We start from the raw sequence: 26,816 nt of genomic DNA on the forward strand, positions 1-26,816 counted from the left end.
ACCCTGCCAAGCAGTGGTGGCCATGCCCAGTGCCTCCATCATGCCAATCAAAGAATTCCTGAAATTGGCTGACGCAATACACATGACCCACAAGACGATGGGGCCCACACAGCCACCAACTGCAGCGGAAGCACCATGATGAGCCCAGCAGTCAACTGACACAGAATCTGACAGTGACCTAGAGGGACAGCTGCCCTCATCCACAAACGAAACTTGCCTAAGCAATTCATCAAGGAGAAGACCAGACAGAAAAAAGATGATGGACCAGAGGGAATATGCTACTTCCATTGGAGATTTGGGAAGAAGGCCCACAAATGTGACAAGGGCTGTCTGTTAAAAAAAACATGCAAGAGGGTCGCACCCACAACCCAACCAACTAAACGGCAGTGGTAAATAGACTGGTTGCCTTATAAGAGAAATTCTGCCTGCTCACCGATGTCTTTCTTCCAGATATGGATGTAGGGGGTCCATGTGTTTCTTCATCAAGGACAAACGATCATACACAGAATTCCTCATTGACACTTTGGCAAACAGGTCACTTGTGCCAGCCAGTCCACATGAATAACTCAATCCGTCTCTACTTACCAACCTCCACATATCTAATGCCAGCGGAGAACCACTCAAGGTGTCCAGGAAGTGGGATATGAACGTGTCATTCAGTGGGGAAGACTACAGTTGGACCTTCATCATGGCAGATGTGACAACAGCACTTTTAGGAGTAGACTTCTTTAAAAGCACACAACCTGCTAGTGGATGAAGTATCAAAACAACTGATCCTGAAAACGATCCCGCCATCATCTGGTCAACAGTCACACAGACAAACCGCCACCACACCATCACCATAACAGCAGAGACAGCAAACATGCCCCATCATAGCAGCTACACCACCACCAGAAATACTACGACTTCTACAATACTACCAGGAGATTTTCAAAGATGATCTGCAACACAACTTAATCAATGAGCAAAATATAATATCCAAAACCACATACAAATGGAAGGCCCGCGATCCACTCATGCTTCAGATGTTTAGCCCTAGAGAAGCTTGTCTATGCCAAAAAAGGGTTCAAGGAAATGGAGAATGTGGGAATATGACAAAAAGCCCCCAGCCCATTGGCATTCCCACTTTACACAGGACAAAAACCTAACGGAACGTGGTGCCCGCGTGGAGACCATCTGCGACTAAACATCAAAGCAAAGCCAGACAGATGCCCATTGTCGAATATAGCAGACAACCAGCCAGATGAACGGAACAAATATCATCACCAAAACAACCTGCTGAAGGGATACTTCTAAGTTCCAGTAGCGAAGGAAGATATAGAGAAGACTGCAATCATCACCAACTTTGGCACCTACACACCCAACTACAGCTGTTTCAGCCTTTGCAATACAGGGGCAACCTTCCAAAGACTTGAGGAATGAACTGGTAGGCAACCTTCCCTTCTGCATGGTCTATGTCGATGACATCCTCAAAATGGACTCAAAGTAACAGAAGACAAATGCGAATGGGCAAAGAAAACGGTGGAATTCCTGGAACATCAAGTAGCCCATACCCCTACCAGAGAAAGTAAAAGCAATCACTGACTTCCCAAAACCAACAACAATTAAAGCAGTACAAGAATTTTCAGGACTAAGCAGCTATTACCTCAATTTATCCCTAATATTGCCAAAATGTATGAGTCCAATCTATAAAAGTCTACAAGGAAAAAAAAAAAATTAAATTGGTCACAAGATCAAGGTACTGAATTTCTTTCACCAAAACAACCTCATTAATTTTTCCCCATAGGTTCCTTACTTTGATGAAGGACAAGAGTAACACAGTGATGGGTGCTGTACTTGAGCAGGACACAGATGATGGTCGTCATCTGCTGGCATTTTTCAGCAAGAAGTTAATGACAGCAGAACAGAAATACTCTACTTTCAACAAGGAGATCCAACAATACACAAAACCATCCGCCACTTCCACCACATGCTCAAGGGACAACAGTTTGTCATGCAAGAGGACCATCAACTCTTGGTGCATGCCTTCACAAAGACAGCAGATGCATGGTCAGCATGACAACAGTGTCACTTATTAGCAATAGCTGAAAACTCCTACATCATCAAATACTTGAAGGGTTCAGTAAACACCATGGCAGATGCACTATCACGAAACTGCATCAACACCATCCAGTCCGGGATAGCCTATACCGAAACAGCAGAAGTACAAAGAGAAGATGTGGACCTACAGTGACTGTGGTGGGAAAGCCCCACCCTTATGTGGAACAACCTGTCAATGGAGGGATGACCATTGCCTGCAAAACAAGTACCAGATGCCCTTGCTCCTACCTGCCCATGTCAGATGTCAAAAAATCACAAGACATGTAGAGAGTGGTATAGGAGAGCTCCAGAAAACACCATCATAGTGGGACCTCTACCCACCTCTGAGGGGTACAGATACCCATTCACCATCATCGACAGAAATACCAGGAGGTCCAAAGCAAGACTGACATGGCAACAGATGGTGGAGAGTTGCGTGAAAGCTCTCATCGGATGGGTCAGCAGACACAGAGGCCCACAGATGATTTCGAGCAACAGGGGGACCATCTTCATGTCCGCAGCATAAAGACTTAGAATGGATAATGCCAACCAAGACGACCTACCACATGACCAGAAATGCAAAATATGCGTTCATACAGGCAAACACACACAGAGCAACCCTCTTCCCAGCCTACTCGGAACCATAAGTTATCATCCAGAGACGACGCAAAGCCTACCAGATGAAGAGTGGACAGCAGGACTACATGAGTCTCCATCAACCGTCTAAAGCCAGTATACCTCCTGGACACCAACCAACAACCATAGGCTTCCCCAAGTGGGGGGAGCCCTGTAGGGTCCCACATGGACCCCACACACCATCTCACATGACCAGCTAGTCTCCTTACAACAACATCACACACCAAATGCTCATACAAAAGAAATGCAGCATAAGTCATGCATCTTTTATACATATATCTTCATTCATATTATTGTCAAGTTAAATGTATCATCATTATCATACGCATTACAATGCCAGCATTTCAACCATATGTACCATAGCTTCGGTCGTGTCTTGTGTATTGATTTATATGTGTATTGCCACCTGTCAACAAACACAAATGATTGTGTTGTGACCTCTGTTTTTGTTTGCCTAGTGTCAGGCACTACATTTCCAATTGCCAAAGCCATTGACCTGTCTGTTTGTTGTCTAAATAAATTAGTAAGTTTTTAGACCCTGCCTCGTACTCATGTCTTCACTACAAAATCAGTGACAAGGTCTATCCTTAAAAAATCTCTATGAAAGTAAGTGTGAGGACAAGAGAGAGAGAGAGACAGGTAACTGGGTACTGATACTTTATTGACTGAGAGCGAGGTCTACATTGACAGGTGCGGATGGACATGTAGTACCTGGGTCGCAGAGATCGACATTTTGTGTTTCTTTATATAAATATTCATAAGAATAAATGCAGATGTAGTCTGTATACATACATGATATTTACATTGGAGGAAAGGACAGAGAATTCTACATAAAATGATATAAATTGGAAATGGCAAGTTCTTGAAATAAATATAAAATATCAGAAGGATATTGTCCTCACAAATACTGCCCCCCCCCACCCCCAAGACAATTAGGATGAAATAATGATTGGAAGATAAAATACAATGAGGAACTTCTAGTTGCGGGGGCAGGAGTTGACCCAGTGTCCTTGAGATCACTTGTTGTGGGGTTTCATTGATTGCCGAGTCCTTCGGCATTTTGGCTAACAGGATGGCTCCCCTAGTGGTGCCTAGGAGGTTCGACTGATGTCCTTGGGCATCCATATCCGCGGAGTGATGTGCCAGGAGCTTTGGGAGTGGCGTCGGGTGTGTGGTGGTGCCGTGGAGTGTCATTTCCATCCAGTGGGCCAAGGAGGCCCACTGGTGGGGCAGAGGCATTGGGTGTGCAGTGGTGCTGTGGAGCATCGTTCCAATCAGGCAGGCCAAGGAGATGCAGCTCTGCGTCAGGTGTGCAGTGGTATGGAGTGTCATTCCCATCAGGCGGACCAAGGAGGCCCACAGGTATGGCAGTGGCATTGGGCGGGCCAAGGAGGCCCAGGGGCAGCAGTGTCAGGCGAGCCAAGGAGGCCCACAGGTGCGGCAGTGTCATCGGGTGGGCCAAGGAGGCCCACAGGTCAGACAGGTATGCCGACAACAGAAGCCACTACTAGCGCACAGGCCCTAGTAGTGACTGCTGTTGTTGGAGTCACCTCGGGCCACCAAGTCGATCGGTTGATGATCATCAGGAAGTAGCTGGCGATCCCTACTGGTGGCAGAGGGTTCACAACATCAATATGGATGTGTCCGACTGTCACCTGGTTTGTGGGAAATCCCCTACGCCTGATTCTGTGTCGGCTGACCAGCACCTAGTTACCCATCCTTGTAACTTGTCTCATACACCAAAACACAAAAGCACCGTATTTAGTTTGTTAATGGTGTCGGGTTCGTCTGAGTCAAGACAAGTCATGTGTGGTTTTGTTAATGACTCTGAGTACAGTCAATGTGTGTCGTTAATGGCAGGAGCCAAACTGTTTGAAGACACCAGAACATGCCTGGAAAGGAGCACCATAGTAAGTCCGTTAGTGGCGTCGGTGTCGACTGAGGTAAAGAGCTTTCAGAGACCTAGAATATATATCGCTGTGTCGTTTGTTGAAGGTTTCTCTAAAGGTAAGCAGCCGTAGTGAGTCCGTTAATGGCAGGAGCCAAAACCGCTGTGTTGCTGTCATATCCAGGAGGTCATTAATTGTAAGGACAAGAAAGAGAGACAGGTACCTGGACTGATACTTTACTGCCCGAGAACAGGGTCTACATTGGCGGTGCGGATGTAAAAATAGTACCTAGGTTGCAGAGATCGACAATTTATATTTCTTTACATACACTTACATAAGATTAAATGCAGATTTAGTCTGTGTACATACATGATATTTACATTGGCCGAAAGGCCGGAGATTTCTACATAAAATGATATAAATTGGAAATGGCAAGTTGTTGAGATAGATATAAATTATCAGGAGGAGGTTGGCCTTACATAAGTTTCTTGTGAAATAATAGATCCAAAGATTTGAAATTTAAGATATCATTAGCTGAAATATGTTTTTTTTTAATGTTTTCTGACCAAATAGTGGTGATCCACAGGCTTACTAGCTTAAGATAGTGGTGCAAAATTTCTAGAAAAAGAATTTTTAGCAATATTACATAGGGTATCATGAGCTGCGAGATGAGGCAGGATAATAACTGGCAGGCTGGTAATTGCCTGGTGGTTGTTGAAAATAGAAATTGTCTTAACACCTGCTTAGTTGATGACCATTTTACCACACAGAAGTAAAGGGGATGAAGAAGGTAGGCATATTATCTAGGGCGTTTTAAGCCCACTAGCACAGTGACAGTGGTTTTGCAATTGTGGGAAAAATAATCTGTAAGTTTTGTCTCACATAGGTATTGTCTTGAATCTGAAGGAACAGTAGACTTACTCACAGGATTTACACAAATGGAATGCCATACTTTGCTCATATTTATTGCTCTTGCAGTTGTTTCTAACTTTGCAAAAATTATAGAATTCTTGAATTCAGTTTTCACTTGTCACAGAATATGGGACTTGCTAAATCTTTTTATTTTTAAGGTATTTTGTCGTTTTATTGTAATCATTATTCATTCTTTCATATATCTGAATAGTCTGTAATTTACTGGTAATTGATCTTAATATATATCGCTGTGTCGTTTGTTGAAGGTTTCTCCAAAGGTAAGCAGCCGTAGTGAGTCCGTTAATGGCAGGAGCCAAAACCGCTGTGTTGCTGTCATATCCAGGAGGTCATTAATTGTAAGGACAAGAAAGAGAGACAGGTACCTGGACTGATACTTTACTGCCCGAGAACAGGGTCTACATTGGCGGTGCGGATGTAAAAATAGTACCTAGGTTGCAGAGATCGACAATTTATATTTCTTTACATACACTTACATAAGATTAAATGCAGATTTAGTCTGTGTACATACATGATATTTACATTGGCAGAAAGGCCGGAGATTTCTACATAAAATGATATAAATTGGAAATGGCAAGTTGTTGAGATAGATATTTTTTTTATTAGTTTTAGGTAACATCAGTAAAGCAACACCACGAGCATGGAGGTTCACTGTGATGGGGGACCCATTAGTGGACTGGTACGTGGTTCGTGATACAGATTCTCCCATACTGCAGAGGGAAGTGGACGCTGTCAAGATGTGGCTCTCGTCTGGCACTGTCAGTCAGCAGTTTTTTTCACCTGTAGTAAAGCTATTGAAAAACTATCCTTGACGTTAAATATAATCTGTAGTTTATCATAAAAGTTACAGCTGCATATATGTTACTGATAAAACAATGTTAACTAATTTTGCCAAAAAGATATCTGTTGAACATTGAATGTCATAAAAATTTATTTTTAGCAAGATCCTAAATTATATTTGTGATGACAATCCAAAATATTTACAGTGTTTCCATGTGATGCGAGACCACCCATTCCACGGAGTTCCAATGTTGGGAGGAACTTGGGGTGGCTGTGGCATGTGGCATGAAAAAGAAATCCGATTTATAAGGGACACGATTTTAAGAACTACTATTTCGGAAGCAGCAGACCAGACAGGATTAGCAGTTAGTAAAAGCATGATCTATTTGAACCACTAAAAATAGTCTTTAAACAATGAAGAGATGATAAAATAATATCTTCCAGTGCAAATCCAAAATGATAACCATATAATTAGACTTCCAAGTCAAAGTATTAACTATGTTTTTCTATTTTGTCATATCTTCTCTTTTACAATTTATGCTGAAGTCAATGGCATTATTTGCAGACTATATTATTATTTAGACTTTAAATCTCCTCTTTTATACAATTTATGCTGAAGTCAATGGCATTATTTGCAGACTATATTATTATTTAGACTTTAAATCATTCTATAGTCTTCTGTTTCTATTCTGGCAAGTTTCTCAAGAATAAAGAACGAATACTCGCATTTCTTTCCATTTACTTATTGTCGACACACCGTTTGAACGCAAAGTTTTTTTCATACTTTACATTATAGGCTTAGCTGTTGAGTCTGCATGTTGTGATAAAAACTGTTTGTGTCAATTTGTAATTTAGTCTTGAAGACCCCCAATGGGTGGGGAAACAGTCTGTCAGCTATAAGGAGTATATGGAAAGAAACGTGAATAATCTTTCTTTATTCCTGAGAATCTTGCCTGAAGAGAATACTTAGAGACTGATTCAGTCTAAATGAAAAGATAGTCTCTATAATTAATGTCATTGCCTTCAATAAAAAATTTTCTTTATGATAGTATTTTTTCTTTTGTGTAGTCCTTAGTACCTTACTGTGTTCTATGTTACCCTTTTGAGAATAAGAGACCTTTTTAAAATTCTGGAACTTTAGTTAAATATGTTAACTTGTGTAGATGTTTATTGATAAAATAATATATGTTTGGAATATTCAATCATCGTGATTGATATGCCAAGTATGATTTCTTGGAGGTTTAATATAATTGGTTTGTCTGAAACATGCCCAGGTTATCCCAGTTGACCAAGAGTATGTAATGTTCTATTTGTGGGAGTATGTAGGTCTACCAAAACTCTAAAGATATGGCATGACTACTAAAACTAGACAAGAGATAGAAAGAACACAGTGCCTTCCATTCAACATAAACATTTTAGTATTTTGCTCTGTGAGAGGAGCTGGTCAAGGGGCAAGCCCTGACTATAATTACTTTGAATATGGTAATCCTAGAAACTATTATTACATCCTGTGATATGTTGTTGCAAAGGTGTTGAAAATTAACCCTATATCTTTATATTTTTATGAAGTTTCAATCAAACCTTGTATGAAACCATTGCCTTGACTAACTCCTCTGTCGTCAGTTCAATGTGGCATTGCCCCTATGATGTCCTTCCTGGATTCTTGGTTAAAGCGTCTTAGTATTCTTCCGGCGACTGCAATGCCTACTGCTTTATTTGCTTTTCTTTCTTTGTAACCAGTCAGGACGTTCAAATGCACTCTTCAATTCCCACTAACATCAACTCATACTTCATTCAATTAACTACTTCCTTGGCTTTAAATGTCCCTCTCCACTGCATTATTAGCTTGCTTGTCTTTGTTGGTAATAGCACTTACATTTTCATATCCCACCATGAAGTGATGGTCTCTGTCATTTGAGATGTTTTGTCATCCATGGGTAGGTATCTAGTCTCTTATTGGAAATTCTTCAGCTCCAACAAATACAGGTAAGCGATGCATACTTCATCCTTGCATTCTGTTATCCCTACTTCTTTGAAAAGCTGCATAGGTCCTTTCACTGTCTTTCCACATGACAGATTAAACACGGTAAATCTGGTTCTTGAATTTGATACTTCTTGATACACGAACAGGATCACTGTTAAATACAAGTCTCAGGCCTTTGGTCTCTTTTGGCACATCTTCAGCATAAATTTTAGTACACACAACCCATTATGTCTAGGGTTATAGGGTGCTAACAGCTACTTGGTACTCACCTGACTGCTCACCTCCCTTATCATATCAGAAGTAAACTAGGTACAGTTACCTCTTGAATAATATGAGTTACTTTCCTGATGGGTTGTGACATTTAAAATTGTTATTTACACTTTTTTTCCCATGAGAAACAATGATATTAATCCTTACAGGCCAGCCTATATATACTCATACATTAAAATCCCATGACCATGCAAACTTTAATTAAGGTATGCCCATTTTTTAAAAAAGGATATCAGTGGGAAAAGAAAGATAGGCAAATGGTCATTTTATAATAGAATAATTCTAAAAAAATTTGTGTACCTTCCACAGGAAGTTGAAAGTGAATAATTCCAATCCTGCACAGGGCCTCTTTTCCAAGACACTTGTAAAAATACTAGCTAATTATAACAAGATGTACATTGTTACGAACCAAGAGGAGGTCCGCTCCAAGTTCGATATTATGATAAACAAAAAGAATTCAACACCAACAGTTGAACTGGGGATACAAATATAGAAAGAAACACTAACAGAACAAAGGTTTATTTACAAGCTTACTAACAAAGATAAATGCAGAATGGTTTCTCCTATTTACATAAAAAAGTAAAATCTTACACTGCAAGAACTGGGGGAACAGTGAGTCAATGTTATTACTTGGTGGTAAGTTTCAGCTGACGGGAATTAATGCTCAAAGCGATGGCTTCACAAAAGGAGAACTGTAACTTCTGTCGTCTACTTGACTCCGTATTGCAGAAAACAATGTCTACTTTTGATACTTAAAGGGCAGGAACTCCTCAAAACCTCTTGTTGAACGTTTCTTCTCTGAAGTCTTGCCCTACTTCGAAATGACTCGGTCGTCCACTCCCGGACGACTTGACCAGATCCCGATTAGACTCTCGAGCAGCTTTTCCTCTCTGATCCTTCGTCTGTTCCTTCTTCTCTTATCCCTCTCTGATGATCTCTGATCTCTAACTGATGATCTGATCTGTGACTCTTATCTCTCCTACTTCGTCAGTCGTTTTTATATGGTGACCTGGGGGCGGGGCCTACGGGGGCGGAGCATGAATGTTACAGACTCCCGAGATGACCAGAACGTCTTAGAAGAATCTCGACGAAGTATTGCATCATATGTCATTGCATTTTCTGCTGATGTGACGCGTGTCGCTTTCCACAACACTCCTGCCGATTCTAGAACCATCATGAGAACAGGCACCTCCAACACATGCGCGAAAGCCTCCGTGCTGCAGAACTTCTTGAAAAAGATGCATTTTCCTTTCCCTTAACTTTGCTATAAAGCAATTACCATGACATACATCTGCTTTCTGGTATTTTTTTTTACTCTAGTGTGCAGAATTTCAATTACAACTCACGCAATATCATTAAAGATGAGAACTAAAACCAGTAACAATCCCTGAGTAAATCTATGGATAAATACTAATGTGATGTATCATATACTATCTTGGGATCATGTCCTTTGCTGCCTTGATGTGTGATGTTATGTGTTTGCCCCTTTCGATTTTGTTTTGTTTACATTTTTGTGTGATTGCACGATGTGGTCCGAGGGACTTGTGCAGGAGTTTTTCATGATGGGATAATGTTTGCTGTGTGGTGTGAAACCCTCAATTGTTCCTATATGGTGTACCAACCCTCAGTTCTTTACATTAGGTTTTACCTTCAGCAAAGCTGGAAACGGCTGCTAGAATTTTATAGCAAGGTAGTTCTGTATATATCACTTTGCTTCTGGCCACCATGGAGTTCAGGCACATATTGCATTACTCTCTGCCCAACTGTCACTAGCTTTACCTGTATATCTGCTTGTGCATTACAATGAGATTGTTCCTTTTTATGTGTTTTTCAGTGACTTGCCTATGTTTGCTGTTTTTGTGAATTACAACATGCAAGCCCCTGAATTCATTGAGCCAGCTTCTAAAGCCTCCCTCCCCAAGTACATGTGTCCAGGGGTAGGTGGCAAAAAGTACAATAACTGGAGGTCCTCAGTGGATGTCGATCCTCATGCTCTCTGCACATCTTGCAGGGGACAGGATTGCAACCCAAAGTTAACTTATGATAAACATGATTCATGGTCCTCCGAACAATTGGTGAAGTTTGCAGGGAGGAAACGTTACCAGAGGGAGGGCTACAGGATGCTGTCGGAGAGTCACACACCCTAGTGGATCCCTTGGTGCCTTACCCTTCATCCTCATCTCCATTACCTGCAAAACTTTCGCCTCTTGGTCCCTCTTCCACTAAGGATGCTTCCTCTTTGTCCTCCTCGCCCGATTCGTTGAGTGATGAGGATGGAGGAGAGGCAGAGATTCATGTTGCCTTCAGTACAGAGGTCTGTGCACCTCATGGAGAAACCCACTATCAACTCAGTCACCACTACAGCATTTGCAAAGGTTCCACATCTAGTGTAGGGTCATCATTCAATTACTACAACACCCTCAGTGGTGACAGGCACTGCAGTGACTATCCTGACACCTCAGATTGTGGCATCTCCCCATCTGGGATTCATGATGCCCCCGACCATCATCACTGTGTCCGGTGTTCCAGAGGAACCAATTGTTCATGCCAAGGTACCGACTAGCGTGGAGTCTCATAGAGCTCTGGCGCCGATACCTACACCTGCGGCCTCTCCGATTCTTATGGCCCTAGTGCCGCTGTTCCTGTGTCATAGCCCCCATCTTGGATAAAGGACTTCACGAACATCTTAAAGAAGGTAGTGGAGAAGTCAAAGAAGAGGTCCCACAAAAGGTTGTCATCATCATCTCCTTCCTTTTCGTCATTGTCAGCTCCTACCTCATCCTTCCAAGATGTCTCTCCTCACCTGCAGGAAGCAGTACTAGCCTGAAGGCCCTTGCTTTACCTTCAGTTTTTGGAGCCAAAGGAGTCGGTAACTTGCTAACTGCTCCCTCAACTAATTCAAAGGAGTACGCTTCTAAAACTAGTTCTGTGTTGAGGCCTCGGTCAGACTGTGGCACCCCGAATGTTCAAGCCTCCACAGAGGATTGTACATCCCAGCTTGCCAATGGAGGTTCTTCTCTCCGTACAGGGGAGGGCACAGCACGAGAGAAAGGGAAGAGGCACCAGGGTGCATCAACTCCCCTACCAGTAGGTATCTCCACTGGTGCTCTACCAGAGGCATGAAGCAGCACCGTGGTGCATAAACAAACACCTGAGAGGCAAAGGCGAGGTCCCCTGTTCAGACTCCTTCGACAATGGCTCCAGCCCCGAAGAATTCTGGGGCATGAGCAGAAAGGATCGAAGGCCCTCGCCAGCAGGCTGTTTCCCCAACCCCAACCAGCTCAATGGAGTTGAGCAGCAGCTTGAGCCGACGTATCGGCCCAACCTACCTAAGCAGGGGTATTGGCCCAGCGTAGCTGAATCGAATAACTGGCATGCTGGACAAGAAAAATTTTGTTACTCTCGGGATAGTGCCTCCCCTCAAATGCACTCTCCACATTTTGTATTGCAATCTTCATATGACAATCACATACAGGTTGTCTCTCCTCCCTGTCTGGTGGGTGGGAGGAATGACAGTGTGGGGTCCCCTTTGCCTGTTCCTTCAACCTCCTGGGGTTACACCAGGAGGGCATGACCCAAACAGGGAAGGCTCCATAGATCCTATAAATAGGAGTCCTGCTTCTCGAGCCTATACCCCTGGCTCGGTCCTCAGACCAACCAGAGCATATGCACAAGTAATAAAGAAGGGACCACAGGGGTCTGAGGAGGTTTCCCCCGTGAGAGAATTGGGTCAGGAAGATAGCTCCCTCAATGGACTCGAGGGTCCCCTGCTACAAGATGTGGATAATCCCTAAGATCTAGAGAACATTTGCAGAGATCATAGTGCTGATCCATCAGCACAGTGATCTAGGGAAAGGACCTATGGCTTCGTCTATGAAACACCCCTCACATCTGGAGTCTCTGTGGGACCCATAGAAGAAACCCAAGGCATTAGAGGTGCCACCATGGTCTTCTCTTGCTGATGGAATCCTTGACAAGGTGGATGATCTTGCCTTCAGACAAGAAAACTCCCTCAGGTGGAACCAATCGGACAAACTGCTTCCTCCTCCTCGCCCGAGGAGTTTTTATTAACCTTTGGAAAGGTCATTGGCAGCCAAACAGGTTGATCCAAGTCTAGTGCATCAAGTCCCTGGTCTTTTACTGTAACAGTTAACTGCAGGGCCAGTGTCCCTCTCACAGCAGTAGGTACTGACCCTGGAGGTTACTGCCTTGGCAACCTCCCAGGCAGTTTTGTGAATTGATCTGTGGTCCTTTACAGTGGCCAAGATTGCTTCCTCCACAGGGGCAATGGTCCCTGGGGAGAATTCCGCATTCGAGAGACTATGCCATTCTGGGGTAGGGCGATCTCCTACCTAGCCCACCAGACAGCAAACTTGTGGGCCAACCTAGTCCTGAAGAGGAGAGACTCTGGCTTGACTCACCTGACCAGGACTTTAGGATCCAAGTCTGAAATGACCCTAAGGAATGGATCACTGCTGGGTTCTTCTTCCCTCTTTCCTGAGATATGTGGATGCTGCAGTAGACAAATGAAAGGTCAGCGATAATGGTTGCCTCGTCTGCCAGGCAGTGACGAGGGGGGTCAGCCCCTTTGCCTGTCATTATGGCTAGACCTGTAATCCAAGCTCTTCCCTCCTCCAGCCCCAGGAAGTCCCAAGCTTCAAAAGTTGGCAGAGGAAAGACCCAGCATCTTTCATCTTCCTATTCTGCTCAGAATTGTCCCTTTCAGCCCTCCTCTTCCTCAGGATAGGTAGGTAAGGGCAGCAAAAAGGAGAAGAGAGGGAGGTGCTAGGGGAGGCATTCCCCCCAGCTGCTGCCACCAGTGGGGGGTGCCTGTCATGCCATCGGGCAACTTGGCAGTGATATGAAGCCAAGACCTGGGTAGTGGAGGTCATCAGGAATGGATACCTACTCCCCTTCAAGTTTCGGGTCCCCCTCACCAATCTCCTGGTCCATCTCCATACATATGTTCCCGGTTCCTGGGAACATATGTCTGGAGTGCCATGTCCCAGAAGGAAATGGCACTCAGGTTTCTATGGCCGCATTTTTCTGGTGGAAAAATTCTAGGGGGGGTTGAGACCAGTAATAGACCTCTCCACACTGAACCAACTCATTTGTCAGAGTCAGTTCACGATGAAGACAGCATGTTCAGTAATTGCCTCAGTCAGGGATAATGACTTCTTGCTGACAGTGGATCTAAAGGATGCATATTTTCAAATCCCCATCCATCAATCCTCTTGAAAGTACCTCCAATTTATCCTTGGGGAGAAGGTGTTCCAGTTCAAGGCACTTTACTTCGTCCTCCCAACTACCCCTCAAAGTGTTCACCCTTGTCTCGGCTTGGGCCCATTCACAGGGGATACGTCTATTGAGGTACCTTGATGACTGGCTAGTCCTGGCAGGTTCACAGCTCCACCGGTTGACAATGGAGGTACACAAGTGTGCAATTGCTCACTCAATGGAACTATTGGCCAGGTGCATTCCAGGCAAAAGGAATATAGTGGCAAACAAACTCAGTCGCCAAAATCTGGTGATAGGAACAGAGTGGTCCCTAATGGCACAACCAGCCACACGTAGAATGGTACCATCAGGCAGTGCACACCCTGACTCTTCATGAGCATGAAGCTTTTCACACCAAGCTGCAACAGAGATGTCTGGATACCCCAGGAAGTCCTCTGCAGCCATATAGCACGGTAAGTGGGCTGTCTTCTGTGGTTGGTGCCATTGGAGGGGTGTTTCTCCGATTGGAGCCACTCTTCAGCAGGTGGCAGACTTCTCAGTCTTCCTTTGCCATGAGAGACCTCTATCATTGTCAGCAATAAAAAGCTATCAAACTACCCTTGGCCTAGTCCTTCAGCTGAGAGGAGTTGATATCTCTTCATCCCTAGAGATATCCCTCTTATTGAGAAATTTCAAAAGATCTTGCCAACCCAGGGACCTCAGGCCACCTGCTTGGGACATGATTCTCGTTCTAAGGAGTCTGACACATGTGCCTTACGAAACCTTACGGGAGTCATCAGACAGAGATCTGACACTCAAGAACGTCTTTTTGCTTGTCCTAGCATCAGCAAAAAGAGTAGGTGAACTGCATGGCTTATCATTCTATGTTAAACACTCTAGTAGTTGGGAATCGGTTACGCTCAAATTTGTAGCAGAGTTCGTAGCAAAGACTCATAACCTGTCGGTCCATGACACCAAGTTCGATGCCTTTATGAACCCCTCCCTAGAGGATTTTGTAGACAATGATATGGATGAGATGCTGTTGTGCAGATAGGTCGCTGTGGCGCTATCTGAGGAAGACTCGACAGCTCCAGCCTGAATGACAATGACTCTTCATTAGCACTAGCTCGTCCAAGAAAGATGTGTCTAAGAACATGAATTATTTGTGGCTTTGTGAGATGATCAGAAAGGCATACTCGGCTACAGGAGTAGACGAAGCCGATACCCCCAGACCGAGAACCCATGACGTGAGGAAAATTGCTCCTATACTCGCATTCTGGGAGAATCTGTTGGTACACCAGGTATTGTAGGCAGGAGTGTGGACGAAACAGACCACCTTCACTTCCTTCTACCTACAGGATATTGCACACAAGTCCTTGGACACTTTTTCCTTGGGACCTGTGATGACTGATCAACAAGTTGTGTAAGCTTACCCAGTTGCGGATGAGAGTATACATGTGGATGACTGGTTCCCTTCTCTCCCATCACCCAATTCTTCGTCTCTTCCTTCGGGCGGAGAGCGGAAGGGCCATCACATACTGGAAAGGGCCATGATACAGGTAGGTGACACGAATGAAAGACCATTCTTTGTCATAGACAATAGAAGCATCGGCTTGATCTTGCAAGGGGAGTTAAGCAAGTCCTAGACAATAAGACAAACCCACTACTTGTATTTTGCCTTACTGTCATTACCAGTCAGCTTTCATCCGAGCTTCATTTATCCTATAAAAGGCCTCGCCCTCTATAGGAGGAATGCCACGAAGTCTGAGGAATTTCGCCAGAGGCACAATTCATCTCCCTAGCTCTTACGACCAAGGTCAGATCGAGGTGAGCAAACTCCAGTCAGTTACAGAACTTATATCAGAATCCTCCCACCTTATGTAAGTCTTCTTAATCTAAAGGACTAAGGGTTTGTATGTCATGTAGGAATAAATCACAATTTCTAAATAGTAAATTGTATTTTTCCTTACTATACAAACCTGAGGTCCTTTACACCTTAGGCCCACCTCATGCCACCCCTCATTCTGCCTTCCTGGGCCAAAAGCAAAGTGATGTGAGTATGCCCGGGTGGGAGGAATTGATTGATTGATTGATACTATAATAATCTAACATCACAACAATTAGGTCATTGATGCTGAACTATATATAAAAACCTTATAAATTTTAATAATAATCATTAAACAAAGAATTATTAAATAAATTAATAAAGATACAGGTAATTATAAAATAAACAATAAAAAGAAATATAGAAAAGCAGATTATTATTAAAGTAATAATATATATATATATATAATATATATATATATATATATATATATATATATATCATATATATATATATATATATATATGCTGTCCCCAAAGAGGTTGATGCATCAGCCAAAGCTGATGCTGCCCCAAGGAGGGTGGTGTACCAGCCAAAGCTGATGCTGTCTCCAGAGGCCAGTGCACCAGCCAAAGCTGATTTATTTATGTATATATATATATATCTATATATATATATATATATATATATATATAGATATCATAGAATATAATATTATTATATAAATGTATGTATGATATATATATATTATTATATATATATATATATATATATATATATATATATATATATATATTTTATTAACAATGAGGAGCGTCGCCTCCCGCTATTTTCATATTTGGTATGCGATTAGCCAGAGGTTTAGGTGAACTGGTAACACTCAGTCCCTCCCCCCACCCTCTCTCTCTCTCTCTCTCTCTCTCTCTCAAGACAATCACTGGCAATAGCCTTCTCTCTCTCTCTCTCTCTCTCTCTCTCTCTCTCTCTCTCTCTCTCTCCATCGTCTAAGGTCACCAAATCAGAGTCGGAGTTACCAAAATAAACTTTTATTCAAAGTAAAGTACTAACTGAATGATTCAGGTTCTTACAGGATAATTAATGGAACGGTAACTCACAGATCAATTGACTCAGATAACCCCCCAGTATTTATATAGTCTTAATCAGTAATTAGTCACACCAATTATCTCTTCTCCAAAACACAGTCCCATCACTAGAACCGCCTGCTTAAAAGACAGGAGAACACACTCGTGAGCGCACACAATTGTAAAGACAAAGTCAAAAGATTAAATGAAAAAGAACATCTTTACAAAATATCAAAACAAGCCATCCCTTTGGCTAAATCATAACGATTCTTACCCATTGCAGCCTGGAATGTTATACACAGAAACAAATATAACTTTCGCAGAGCTATCCCAGCATTTTGCCTTTTCTCCCTGTAACTGTCTCCCTAGTTCTTGGCTAAACCAAGCCATTAAGAACGGACATAGTTCGTACACGTACACATGAATTCACACTCTTCAGTAACTGGTCTCAGCCAGTTTTCAAAGGCACCTTGAACAAACCCTCATGGCACTCACATACCTACAGAATGAACATTGACCTGCTAAGTAAGCATCTTAATGTCACACCATCCCAGAAAAAGAGATATCAGCTTTCTTAAGCTGTCGCTCGGACTCTGTCTCCCTGGGAAGTTAAATATGATGAGTCTGCACATTCCTCCTTTCAACAGATTAGCTCGGCCACCCTCCTGGCTAGCCCCTGCCTAGCCACAGGCCACATAGAACAGCTCATTATATAAAAAAACATGGGCCGCCTCAAAACACAAAATATAGCAATAACTGCACGTCTCTGGCAACACAACGTAATGTTTATCACGCTTCATCTCCAAAAACAATTGGGTGTAGAAACTTTTTCTCATTTTGGATTCTTGAATATCCCTTTTTGTCTGCAACTGCCTGCGCAGACTTAGCACGCTGTAGGAAGGTGAAACGTCTTCCAGCGGAAGACATCCAACGGCTTCTGTAGACCCAAAAGCGCTGTAGAACTCTGTAGACTCGCAGAAACTATCGTAAGTACCCAGGGCAAACGACAGCAACATCTCTGCAACGGCCAGTGGGCGTCTTGCTAGCGTCGGGGAATGGCGATTATGGTGTGTTTAAGTATGTCAGAGTAGTCATCGGTCAATCAAAATAGAAAATTAACCCCAGACATACTACTTCTATCAAATAATGACTTCAAAAATTCCCAAAAGTACTAACTGAACATCTCCCAACTAACTCCATTTAATATGATCACTAAATCATAAGTCATTATCACAACTCCGCAAAGAAAACATTAAGTTCTCTAACTTAATACTCCAACAATTAAAAATAACTTCACCAAATTCACACACCAGCACACACAATCCAGAACTCACAGTAACTCCACGGACTTCTGCACTCACATTTCAAACTCTCAAATTCTCACAAGTAAAAAAAAAAAGAAAAAAGTAATGAGGCCCCCCCAAAAAAATCACGTAACAAAAGTCATCACTGAGAAATGTTCTCTCAAGCTCTGATATTTCAACAACCCACAAAATCAGTAAAAAAACTTTTCATCACTCACATAATCTCAAGACGCCCATTTATGTAAATCACAACCCCGATAAATTACATCTCCCGTCCAAAAAGAAATGCTATTTAAAGTTCAATCCCCAATTACATCTCTCATAGGAAAAGGAAAAAATAAAAATAAAAAAGAGATAACAAGAAGTGAACTTCCCCATCACAAAGCACATAATATACATCATATACATAACCCCCGCGTTTTCCCCAACAAATGCAATACAGGCAGTCCCCGGGTTACAACGGGGGTTCCGTTCTTGAGACGTGCCGTAAGCCAGAACATCATAAAAAATCCTAAGAAAACCTTACTTTTAATGCTTTGTGTGCATTCAAAACTATGTAAACTGCATTCTTATTGCATTTTTCATAAAAAAAACCTTTAAATATTGATAACTTTGCATTTTTTGTGTCATATTTCATCTGCCAGATCAGCGTTTGTAGGCGTCGTAACTCTGGAGCATGCATCGTAACCCTAGAAATAATTTTGAAGAATATAATTGAAAAGTGTCGTAACCTCGGAACGTCGTAAGCCAAGACTGTCGTAACCCGGGGACTGCCTGTATGAATAGTTATGAAATTTTTGCCATCGCAACTTTTCAAGCTATCGGACACGGCCAGAAAGCGACCCCTTACACATGCACTTTCATGAAATGCTATGGTCAACATTTCCAGATATTGCAAAAACTCTGAGCAATCACCACTAGAGGAAAAGAGTCATCACACCGGACTCATCACAGCATTTTCAGCAAAAAATTCACCTGCGGACACATCAGGTGCTCGAACTGCAGCATAAAAATGTCTAGTCAGACTTCCAACTTCAGAAACTCATGATCCTCTAAAAAACAGTTCTATACTGAAATCACATAAGCACATTTCACAAAATTATCTCCAGGATATGACTAAGGTGTTCAAAATTTGTCTCAAAGACATAACTCTCGCATGATACTGCCCAAAAAAATTATCACCTATCCGGGATAAAAAAAAACTACGGTAAACTCACAAGTCAGCAATTATATGCCTCCAAAAATAACATCTCCACAGGACCACAATGCAGTAATGCCACTCGCCTCCAATTAGTCATGAAACCAAAAAGAACCAGAGAACACTTCTCTTGGCTCAAAAAACTCCCAGAAATTCAACTAAAAAAAATCATAACCACAAAAAAGGTCACCCGCCAAAGATTAATGCCATCCACATATATATATAAATACATAAATCACCATCTTAATAATAACACGACCCCAGTGATGAAAATATTTCCTCCATTTAATTAATAATCACACCACCATATTCCCTCTTATTTTCACCAATAACCACATGTTAATAAAACCACCACTCCAGTAACAAAAAAATATTCACCTCTGTTTCGGCAAATAAAAAATACTTACCTCTATTTCACCAATAACTCCATGTGGAATAAAACAAGTCTCCAAAAAAGGATTATATCTCCAAGCAGGATAATCAAAAATGTAACTCCATCTCCAAAAAAATGCACTCAAAGCATCCAGCTGACACTCTTATAAATATTGCCACATGTCTCCTCAAAAGGTGCCTCCATTTGCAACAAAGATGGCTGCAAAATAATTGAACTAAAAATAGCTCTCACCACCATAGGCCTAAACTGTGGAAATTATATCTCCAACACAATAAAAAAAATATCAAATGGCCAAAATATTATATCTCCAATATATTATATCTCAAATTATATCTCCAAAATAATATACCTCCAATTCTCCAGAGAATAAATCAATGTTATAGTCAAAAACTATAAACTCTCTGCTTAGCATAACTGCTGAAAAAGGCAAAAATTCGGCAAATGAAATTGCTCAAGAAATTCCAGAAAAAATCACTAATGCGCCACAACTCATTATAACAAAACTCCAAATTCAAAGTGTCTAAGTAAAGACTTCTCCATATGCACTACGACAAAAGCCACTAGAAAATTAACAAAGTTTCCTATCTCTGGCAAAATTGTCACAAATGTAACAAAGGTATTGTGCAAGTAACCCACAACTTCTGGAACACAAATATCCAGAAAAAAATGTAGTGCCATTACGTATGCATTAAAAAAAAATACAAAAATTCTCTCATAAATCTCTCTGCAGCATCAAACAGCTGAAATCATAAACACATTCCCGCACAATGACTGCAAGTCAGGAAGCGAGATATTAAAAAAACATTCACACAAAGTGGAGAGAAAAGATAAATTCAAATTCACTCATGATAAAAAACTTGTGTCAGCGATGGCTAACTTCCAAAAAAGGAAAAAAGAAAAATCAACGGCACTGTTAACTATCCCCGTGACTCACGTAGATGTCAAGCTATTCTCTGCTGAACTCATAAAAAAAGGAAAAAAAATGTGTTGTTAGTTCCTCCCATATCCACAAAAAAACAACACCACCCTTGATAGCATTACAACACCCATGTTAGTATAAAAAAAATCACCAGTATTAGTATAAAAAACATTACCAATGTTAATGCTTGCCCATTGACCAAAAATTCAGCACAAAATCCACCAAAAGTTCAGCAAAAATCAGCTCAATTCACCCATGAACTACTGACAGATTCTCCAAAGTCACAGAAACTCAATAAATAATTAGCCACAAAACTTCTCCCATAATTCATTATAATAATTCTCCATAATATAATTATCTGTAATATTGATAAAATAATCTCCCATGAAATATCTCAAATAATGATAATTCTACTTAAGTACCTCCCTGTAAAATATCTCAAGTAATAATAATAATAATAATTCTCCATAGTAATAATTCTCCTGCAGATATCTCAAGTAAGGGCATTAATATTGCCGATCCCCCAGTATTCATCAATATTGCCACACTCCACAATCAACACCATTTCCCCAGTATACACCAAATACATCACGAGGTACCCATCCACCACCAATGGCGACACCACCTGACAACATCAGTCAGCAATCATCATCAGTCAGCACAACTAGGCATCACCATTCAGCACCACTCGGCAATCACCATCACTCAGCACCATTCCAAAGTAATCTCCCCAACACCAATCAAATCTCCATTAAAAACAAATAATCACTGTGTCCCCATTTATAATTATGCCTTCCAAAGCATAAGGAAAACTTACACACATCCCATATGTATATAATTTCATTTTCTCTTCACTCAAGAAAAAGAAAATCTCTTTCTAAAAAAAAACCCTACAGGCATGTCACATCATCAACCAATCGTTATCAGCTTATGTCCTTGGCATTGAAAATTCATTATCCAAAGGCCAGACTCTCCCCCCAATACCCCGACACAAAGAAAAAAAGAAGGAATTCACCCCCACTAAAAAAAGAGTTTCACTCTCCCGGTCAAGCAATGCCCCCCGAGGCAGACCAGTACTCGCCTTCCCTTGCAATACCGCTGTGGGTCGGTTCAGCAGAAATTACGCTGACCGCGTAAGAACAAGTGGGCGCTCTTTATCTCCAAGCAAAAAATGCAATTCAAGCAAGAGTTTTGAATGTATGAAAACCATTCATACACACGTATGTATCAACACAAAGACGAATGCGTCTCTTCTAAACATGCACCAATAAAGAAAAACATCACTTTCTGCTACTCCTATGGATAAAAATAAATGTGGTATCCCAAACCAATCCCATATCACAAAATGATTCAAACACCCCCCCCCCCCACCCCGGACTCAAAAAAACACATTGTAACACTCGCCGCTTCACAATAAAAGAAACCCGGAATCTGCATAATCATAAACACGCTAACACACAAACACGCAGACGTCTCGGGAACCGTACTCAAAGACTCTCATTTCCAACTGACTGACCAGCTCCCTCGAAGCATCACCATGGGCAAATTTGATGATTCTAGTTCAATTGTCTTTGCCCAGTGAACCAGCCAAAGCTGATGCTGCCGCCAAAGAGGCAAGTGCACCAACCAAAGCTGATGTTGCCTCCGAATAGCCAGTGCACCAGCCAAAGCTGATGCTGCCTCCGAAGCTGCCAGTGAACCAGCCAAAGCCGATGCTGCCTCCAAAGAGACCAGTGCACCAGCCAAAGCTGATGCTGCCTCCAAAGAGGCCAGTGCACCAGCCAAAGCTGATGCTGCCTCCGAAGAGGCCAGTGCACCAGCCAAAGATGATGCTGCCTCCAAAGAGGCCAGTGCATCAGCCAAAGCTGATGCTGCCTCCAAAGAGGCCAGTGCACCAGCCAAAGCTGATGCTGCCTCTAAAGAGGCCAGTGCACCAGCCAAAGCTGATGCTACTTCTGAAGAGTCCAGTGTACCAGCCAAATCTGATGTTGCCTCTGCAGAGGCCAGTGCACCAGCCAAAGCTGATGCTGCCTCCGAAGAGGCCAGTGCACACACTAAAACTGATACTGCTTCCGAAGCTGCCAGTGCACCAGCCAAAGCTGATGCTGCTTCCGAAGAGGCCAGTGGACCAGCCAAAGGTGATGCTGCCTCCAAAGAGGCCAGTGCACCAGCCAAAGCTGATGCTGCCTTCGAAGAGGCCAGTGCACCAGCCAAAGCTGATACTGCCTCTGAAGCTGCCAGTGAACAGGCCAAGCTGATGCTGCCTCCGAAGAGGCCAGTGCACCACCCAAAGCTGAGGCTGCCTCCAAAAAGGCCAGTGCACCAGCCAAAGCTGATACTGCCTCCGAAGAGGCCAGTGCACCAGCCAAAGCTGATGCTGCCTCCAAAGAGACAAGTGCACTAGCCAAAGCTGATACTGCCTCAGAAGCTGTCAGTGAACCAGCCACAGCTGATGCTGCCTCCGAAGAGGATAGTGCACCAGCCAAAGCTGATGCTGCATCCAAAGAGGCCAGTGCACCAGCCAAAGCTGATACTGCCTCCAAAGAGGCCAGTGCACCAGCCAAAGCTGATGCTGCCTCCAAAGAGACAAGTGCACCAGCCAAAGCTGATGCTGCTTCCGAAGAGGCCAGTGCACCAGACAAAGCTGATGCTGTTTCCAAAGAGGCCAGTGCAACAACCAAAGCTGATGCTGCCTCCGAAGCTGCCAGTGCACCAGCCTAAGTTAAAGCTGCCTCCGAAGAGGCCAGTGCCCGAGCCAAAGCTGATGCCACCTCCGAAGAGGCCAGTGCCCCAGCCAAAGCTGATGCTACCTCTGAAGAGGCCACTACACAAGTCAAAGCTGATGCTGCCTCCGAAGAGGCCAGTGCACCAGCCAAAGCTGATACTGCCTTCAAAGAGTTCCGTGTACCAACCAAAGCTGATGCTGCCTCCGAAGAGGCCAGTGCACCAGCCAAAGGTGATGCTGCCTCTGAAAGGGCCAGTGCACCAGCCAAAGCTGATGCTGCCTCCAAAGAGGCAAGTGCACCAGCAAAAACTGATGCTTCCTCGAAAGCTGCCAGTGCAAACGCCAAAACTGATGCTGCCTACGAAGATGCCAGTGAACCATCCAATGCTGATGATGCCTCCAAAGAGGCCAGTGCACCAGCCAAAGTTGATGTTGCCTCTGAAGAGTCTAGTGCACCAGCCGAAGCTGATGCTCCCTCCGAGGAGGCGAGTGAACCAGCCAAAGCTGATGCCACCTCCAAAGAGGCCAGTGCAACAACCAAAGCTGATGCTGCCTCCGAAGCTGCCAGTGCACCAGCCTAAGCTAATGCTGCCTCCGAAGAGGCAAGTGCACCAGCCGAAGCTGATGCGGCCTCTGAAGAGGCCAGTGAGCTAGCCGAAGCTGATGCTGCCTCAGAAGCTGCTTGTGAACCAGCCAAAGCTGATGCTGCCTCCAAAGAGGCCAGTGCACCAGCAAAAGCTGATGCTGCCTCTGAAGAGGCCAGTGAATCAGCCAAATCTGAAACTGCCTCCGAAGCTGCCACTCAACCGCCAAAGCTGATGCTGCCTCTGAAGAGGCCATTGCACCAGCCAAAGCTGATGCTGCCTCCAAAGCTGCCAGTTAACCAGCCAAAGCTGATGCTGCCTCCAAAGAGGCCAGTGCACCAGCCAAAGCTTATGCTGCCTCCTAAAAGGCCGGTGCACCAGTCAAACCTGATGCTGCCTCCAAAGAGGCCAGAGAATCAGCCAAAGCTGATGCTGCCTCCGAAGAGGCCAGTGCACCAGCCAAAGCTGATACTGCCTCCAAAGCTGCCAGTTAACCAGCCAAAGCTGATGCTGCCTCCAAAGAGGCCAGTGCACCAGCCAAAGCTTATGCTGCCTCCTAAAAGGCCGGTGCACCAGTCAAACCTGATGCTGCCTCCAAAGAGGCCAGAGAATCAGCCAAAGCTGATGCTGCTTCCGAAGAGGCCAGTGCACCAGCCAAAGCTGATACTGCCTCCAAAGCTGCCAGTTAACCAGCCAAAGCTGATGCTGCCTCCAAAGAGGCCAGTGCACCAGCCAAAGCTTATGCTGCCTCCTAAAAGGCCGGTGCACCAGTCAAACCTGATGCTGCCTCCAAAGAGGCCAGAGAATCAGCCAAAGCTGATGCTGCTTCCGAAGAGGCCAGTGCACCAGCCAAAGCTGATACTGCCTCCAAAGCTGCCAGTTAACCAGCCAAAGCTGATGCTGCCTCCAAAGAGGCCAGTGCACCAGCCAAAGCTGATACTGCCTCCAAAGCTGCCAGGGAACCATCCAAAGCTGATGCTGCTTCCGAAGAGGCCAGTGCACCAGCCAAAGCTGATACTGCCTCCAAAGCTGCCAGTTAACCAGCCAAAGCTGATGCTGCCTCCAAAGAGGCCAGTGCACCAGCCAAAGCTTATGCTGCCTCCTAAAAAGGCCGGGTGCACCAGTCAAACCTGATGCTGCTCCAAAGAGACCAGAGAATCAGCCAAAGCTGATGCTGTCTCCGAAGAGGCCAGTGCACCAGCCAAAGCTGATACTGCCTCCAAAGCTTCCAGTTAACCAGCCCAAAGCTGATGCTGCCTCCAAGAGGCCAGTGCACCAGCCAAAGCTTATGCTTGCCTCCTAAAAAGGCCGGTGCACCTGTCAAACCTGATGCTGCCCCCAAAGAGGCCAGAGAATCAGCCAAAGCTGATGCTGCTTCCGAAGAGGCCAGTGCACCAGCCAAAGCTGATACTGCCTCCAAAGCTGCCAGTTAACCAGCCAAAGCTGATGCTGCCTCCAAAGAGGCCAGTGCACCAGCCAAAGCTTATGCTGCCTCCTAAAAAGGCCGTGGGCACCAGTCAAACCTTATGCTGCTTCCAAAAGAGGCCAGAGAATCAGCCAAAGCAGATGCTGCCTCCGGAGAGGACAGTGCACCAGCCAAAGCTGATACTGGCCTCCCCAAAAGCTGCCAGTGAACCAGCCAAGCCGATGCTGCCTCTGGAAGAGGCCAGTGCAAACGCCAAAACTGATGCTGCCTACGCAGGGGCCGTGCACCAGCCAGGTTATGCTGCCTCTGAAGAGGCCAGGCACCAGCAAAGCTGAGCTACCTCCAAAGCGCAGTGAGCCAGGCCAAAGCTGATGCTGCCTCCGACGAGACAGCAAACCATCCAAAGCTGATGATGCGTCCAAAGAGGCCAGGTGACCAGCAAAGTTTAGCTGCATCTGAAGAGTCGTAGTTGCACCAGCGAGCTGATGCTCCCTCCGAGGCCAGTGCAACAACCAAAGCTGATGCTGCCTCCGAAGCTGCCAGTGCACCACCCTAAGTTAAAGCACCCTCCAAAGAGGCCAGTGCACCAGCAAAAGCTGATACTGCCTCTAAAGAGGACAGTAAATCAGCCAAATCTGATACTGCCTCCGAAGCTGCCAGTCAACCGCCAAAGCTGATGCTGCCTCCGCAGGGGCCAGTGCACCAGCCAAAAGTAGATGCTGCTCCCAAAGAGGCCAGTGCACCAGCCAATGCTGATGCTGCCTCCGAAGAGGCCAGTGCACCAGCCAAAACTGATGCTGGCCTCCGAAGAGGCCAGTTGCACCAGCCAAAGTAGATGCTGCTCCAAAGAGGCCAGTGCACCAGCCAAAGCTGATGCTGCCTCTGAAGAGGCCAGTGCACCAGCCAAAGTTGATGCTGCCTCTGAAGAGGCCAGTGCACCAGCAAAAGCTGATGCTGCTCCAAAGAGGCCAGTGCACCAGCCAAAGCTGATGCTGCCTCCGAAGAGGCCAGTGCACCAGCCAAAACTGATGCTGCCTCCTAAAATGACAGTGAACCAGCCAAAAGATTGATGCCTGCCTGCCCCAGAAGGAGGCCAAGTGCACCCAGCCAAAAGCTGATACTGCCTCCAAAGCAGGCCAGTGAACCAGCCAAAGCCATGACGCAGCCTCCGAAAGAGGCCAGTGCCCCAGCCAAGCCAAAATGATGCTGCCTCCCTAAAATACCAGTGGAAGCAAAAGGCCAAAGATGATGGACTGCCCCGAAGAGGCCCAGTGCACCAGCCAAAGCTGGATACTGCCTCCCAAAGCCTGCCAAAGGAACCACGGCCAAGCTGAAGCAGCCTCCAAAGAGGCCAGTGCCCCAAAGCCAAAGCTGGATGCTGCAGGCCCCTAAAAGGACGGTTGCACCAGCAAAGCCTGAAATGCTGCCTCCAAAGAGGGCCCAGTGGGGACAGCCAAGCCTGAAACTGCTGCCTTCCAAAGTGGCCAGTGCACCAGCCAAAGCTGATACTGGCCTTCAAAGAGTTCCGTTTGTTACCAACCAAAGCTGATGCTTGGCCTCCGAAGAGGCCAGTT

The 26,816-nt window shown here is 44.4% G+C and overlaps 1 protein-coding gene across 1 annotated transcript; it reads left to right on the top strand.

Moving 5' to 3' along the window:
- The first annotated feature begins 10,624 nt into the window (after positions 1–10,624).
- On the top strand, positions 10,625–24,950 carry LOC135224806 (polysialoglycoprotein-like). Its single transcript, XM_064264130.1, has 5 exons — positions 10,625–11,120; positions 22,391–22,747; positions 22,780–23,019; positions 23,248–23,799; positions 23,833–24,950. The coding sequence occupies exons 1-5, from the start codon at positions 10,625–10,627 to the stop codon at positions 24,948–24,950; spliced, it is 2,763 nt and encodes a 920-aa protein (XP_064120200.1).
- Positions 24,951–26,816: the final 1,866 nt, after the last annotated feature.

This window comes from Macrobrachium nipponense, chromosome 12 (assembly GCF_015104395.2).
Source record: "Macrobrachium nipponense isolate FS-2020 chromosome 12, ASM1510439v2, whole genome shotgun sequence".
Lineage (NCBI taxonomy): Eukaryota > Metazoa > Arthropoda > Malacostraca > Decapoda > Palaemonidae > Macrobrachium > Macrobrachium nipponense.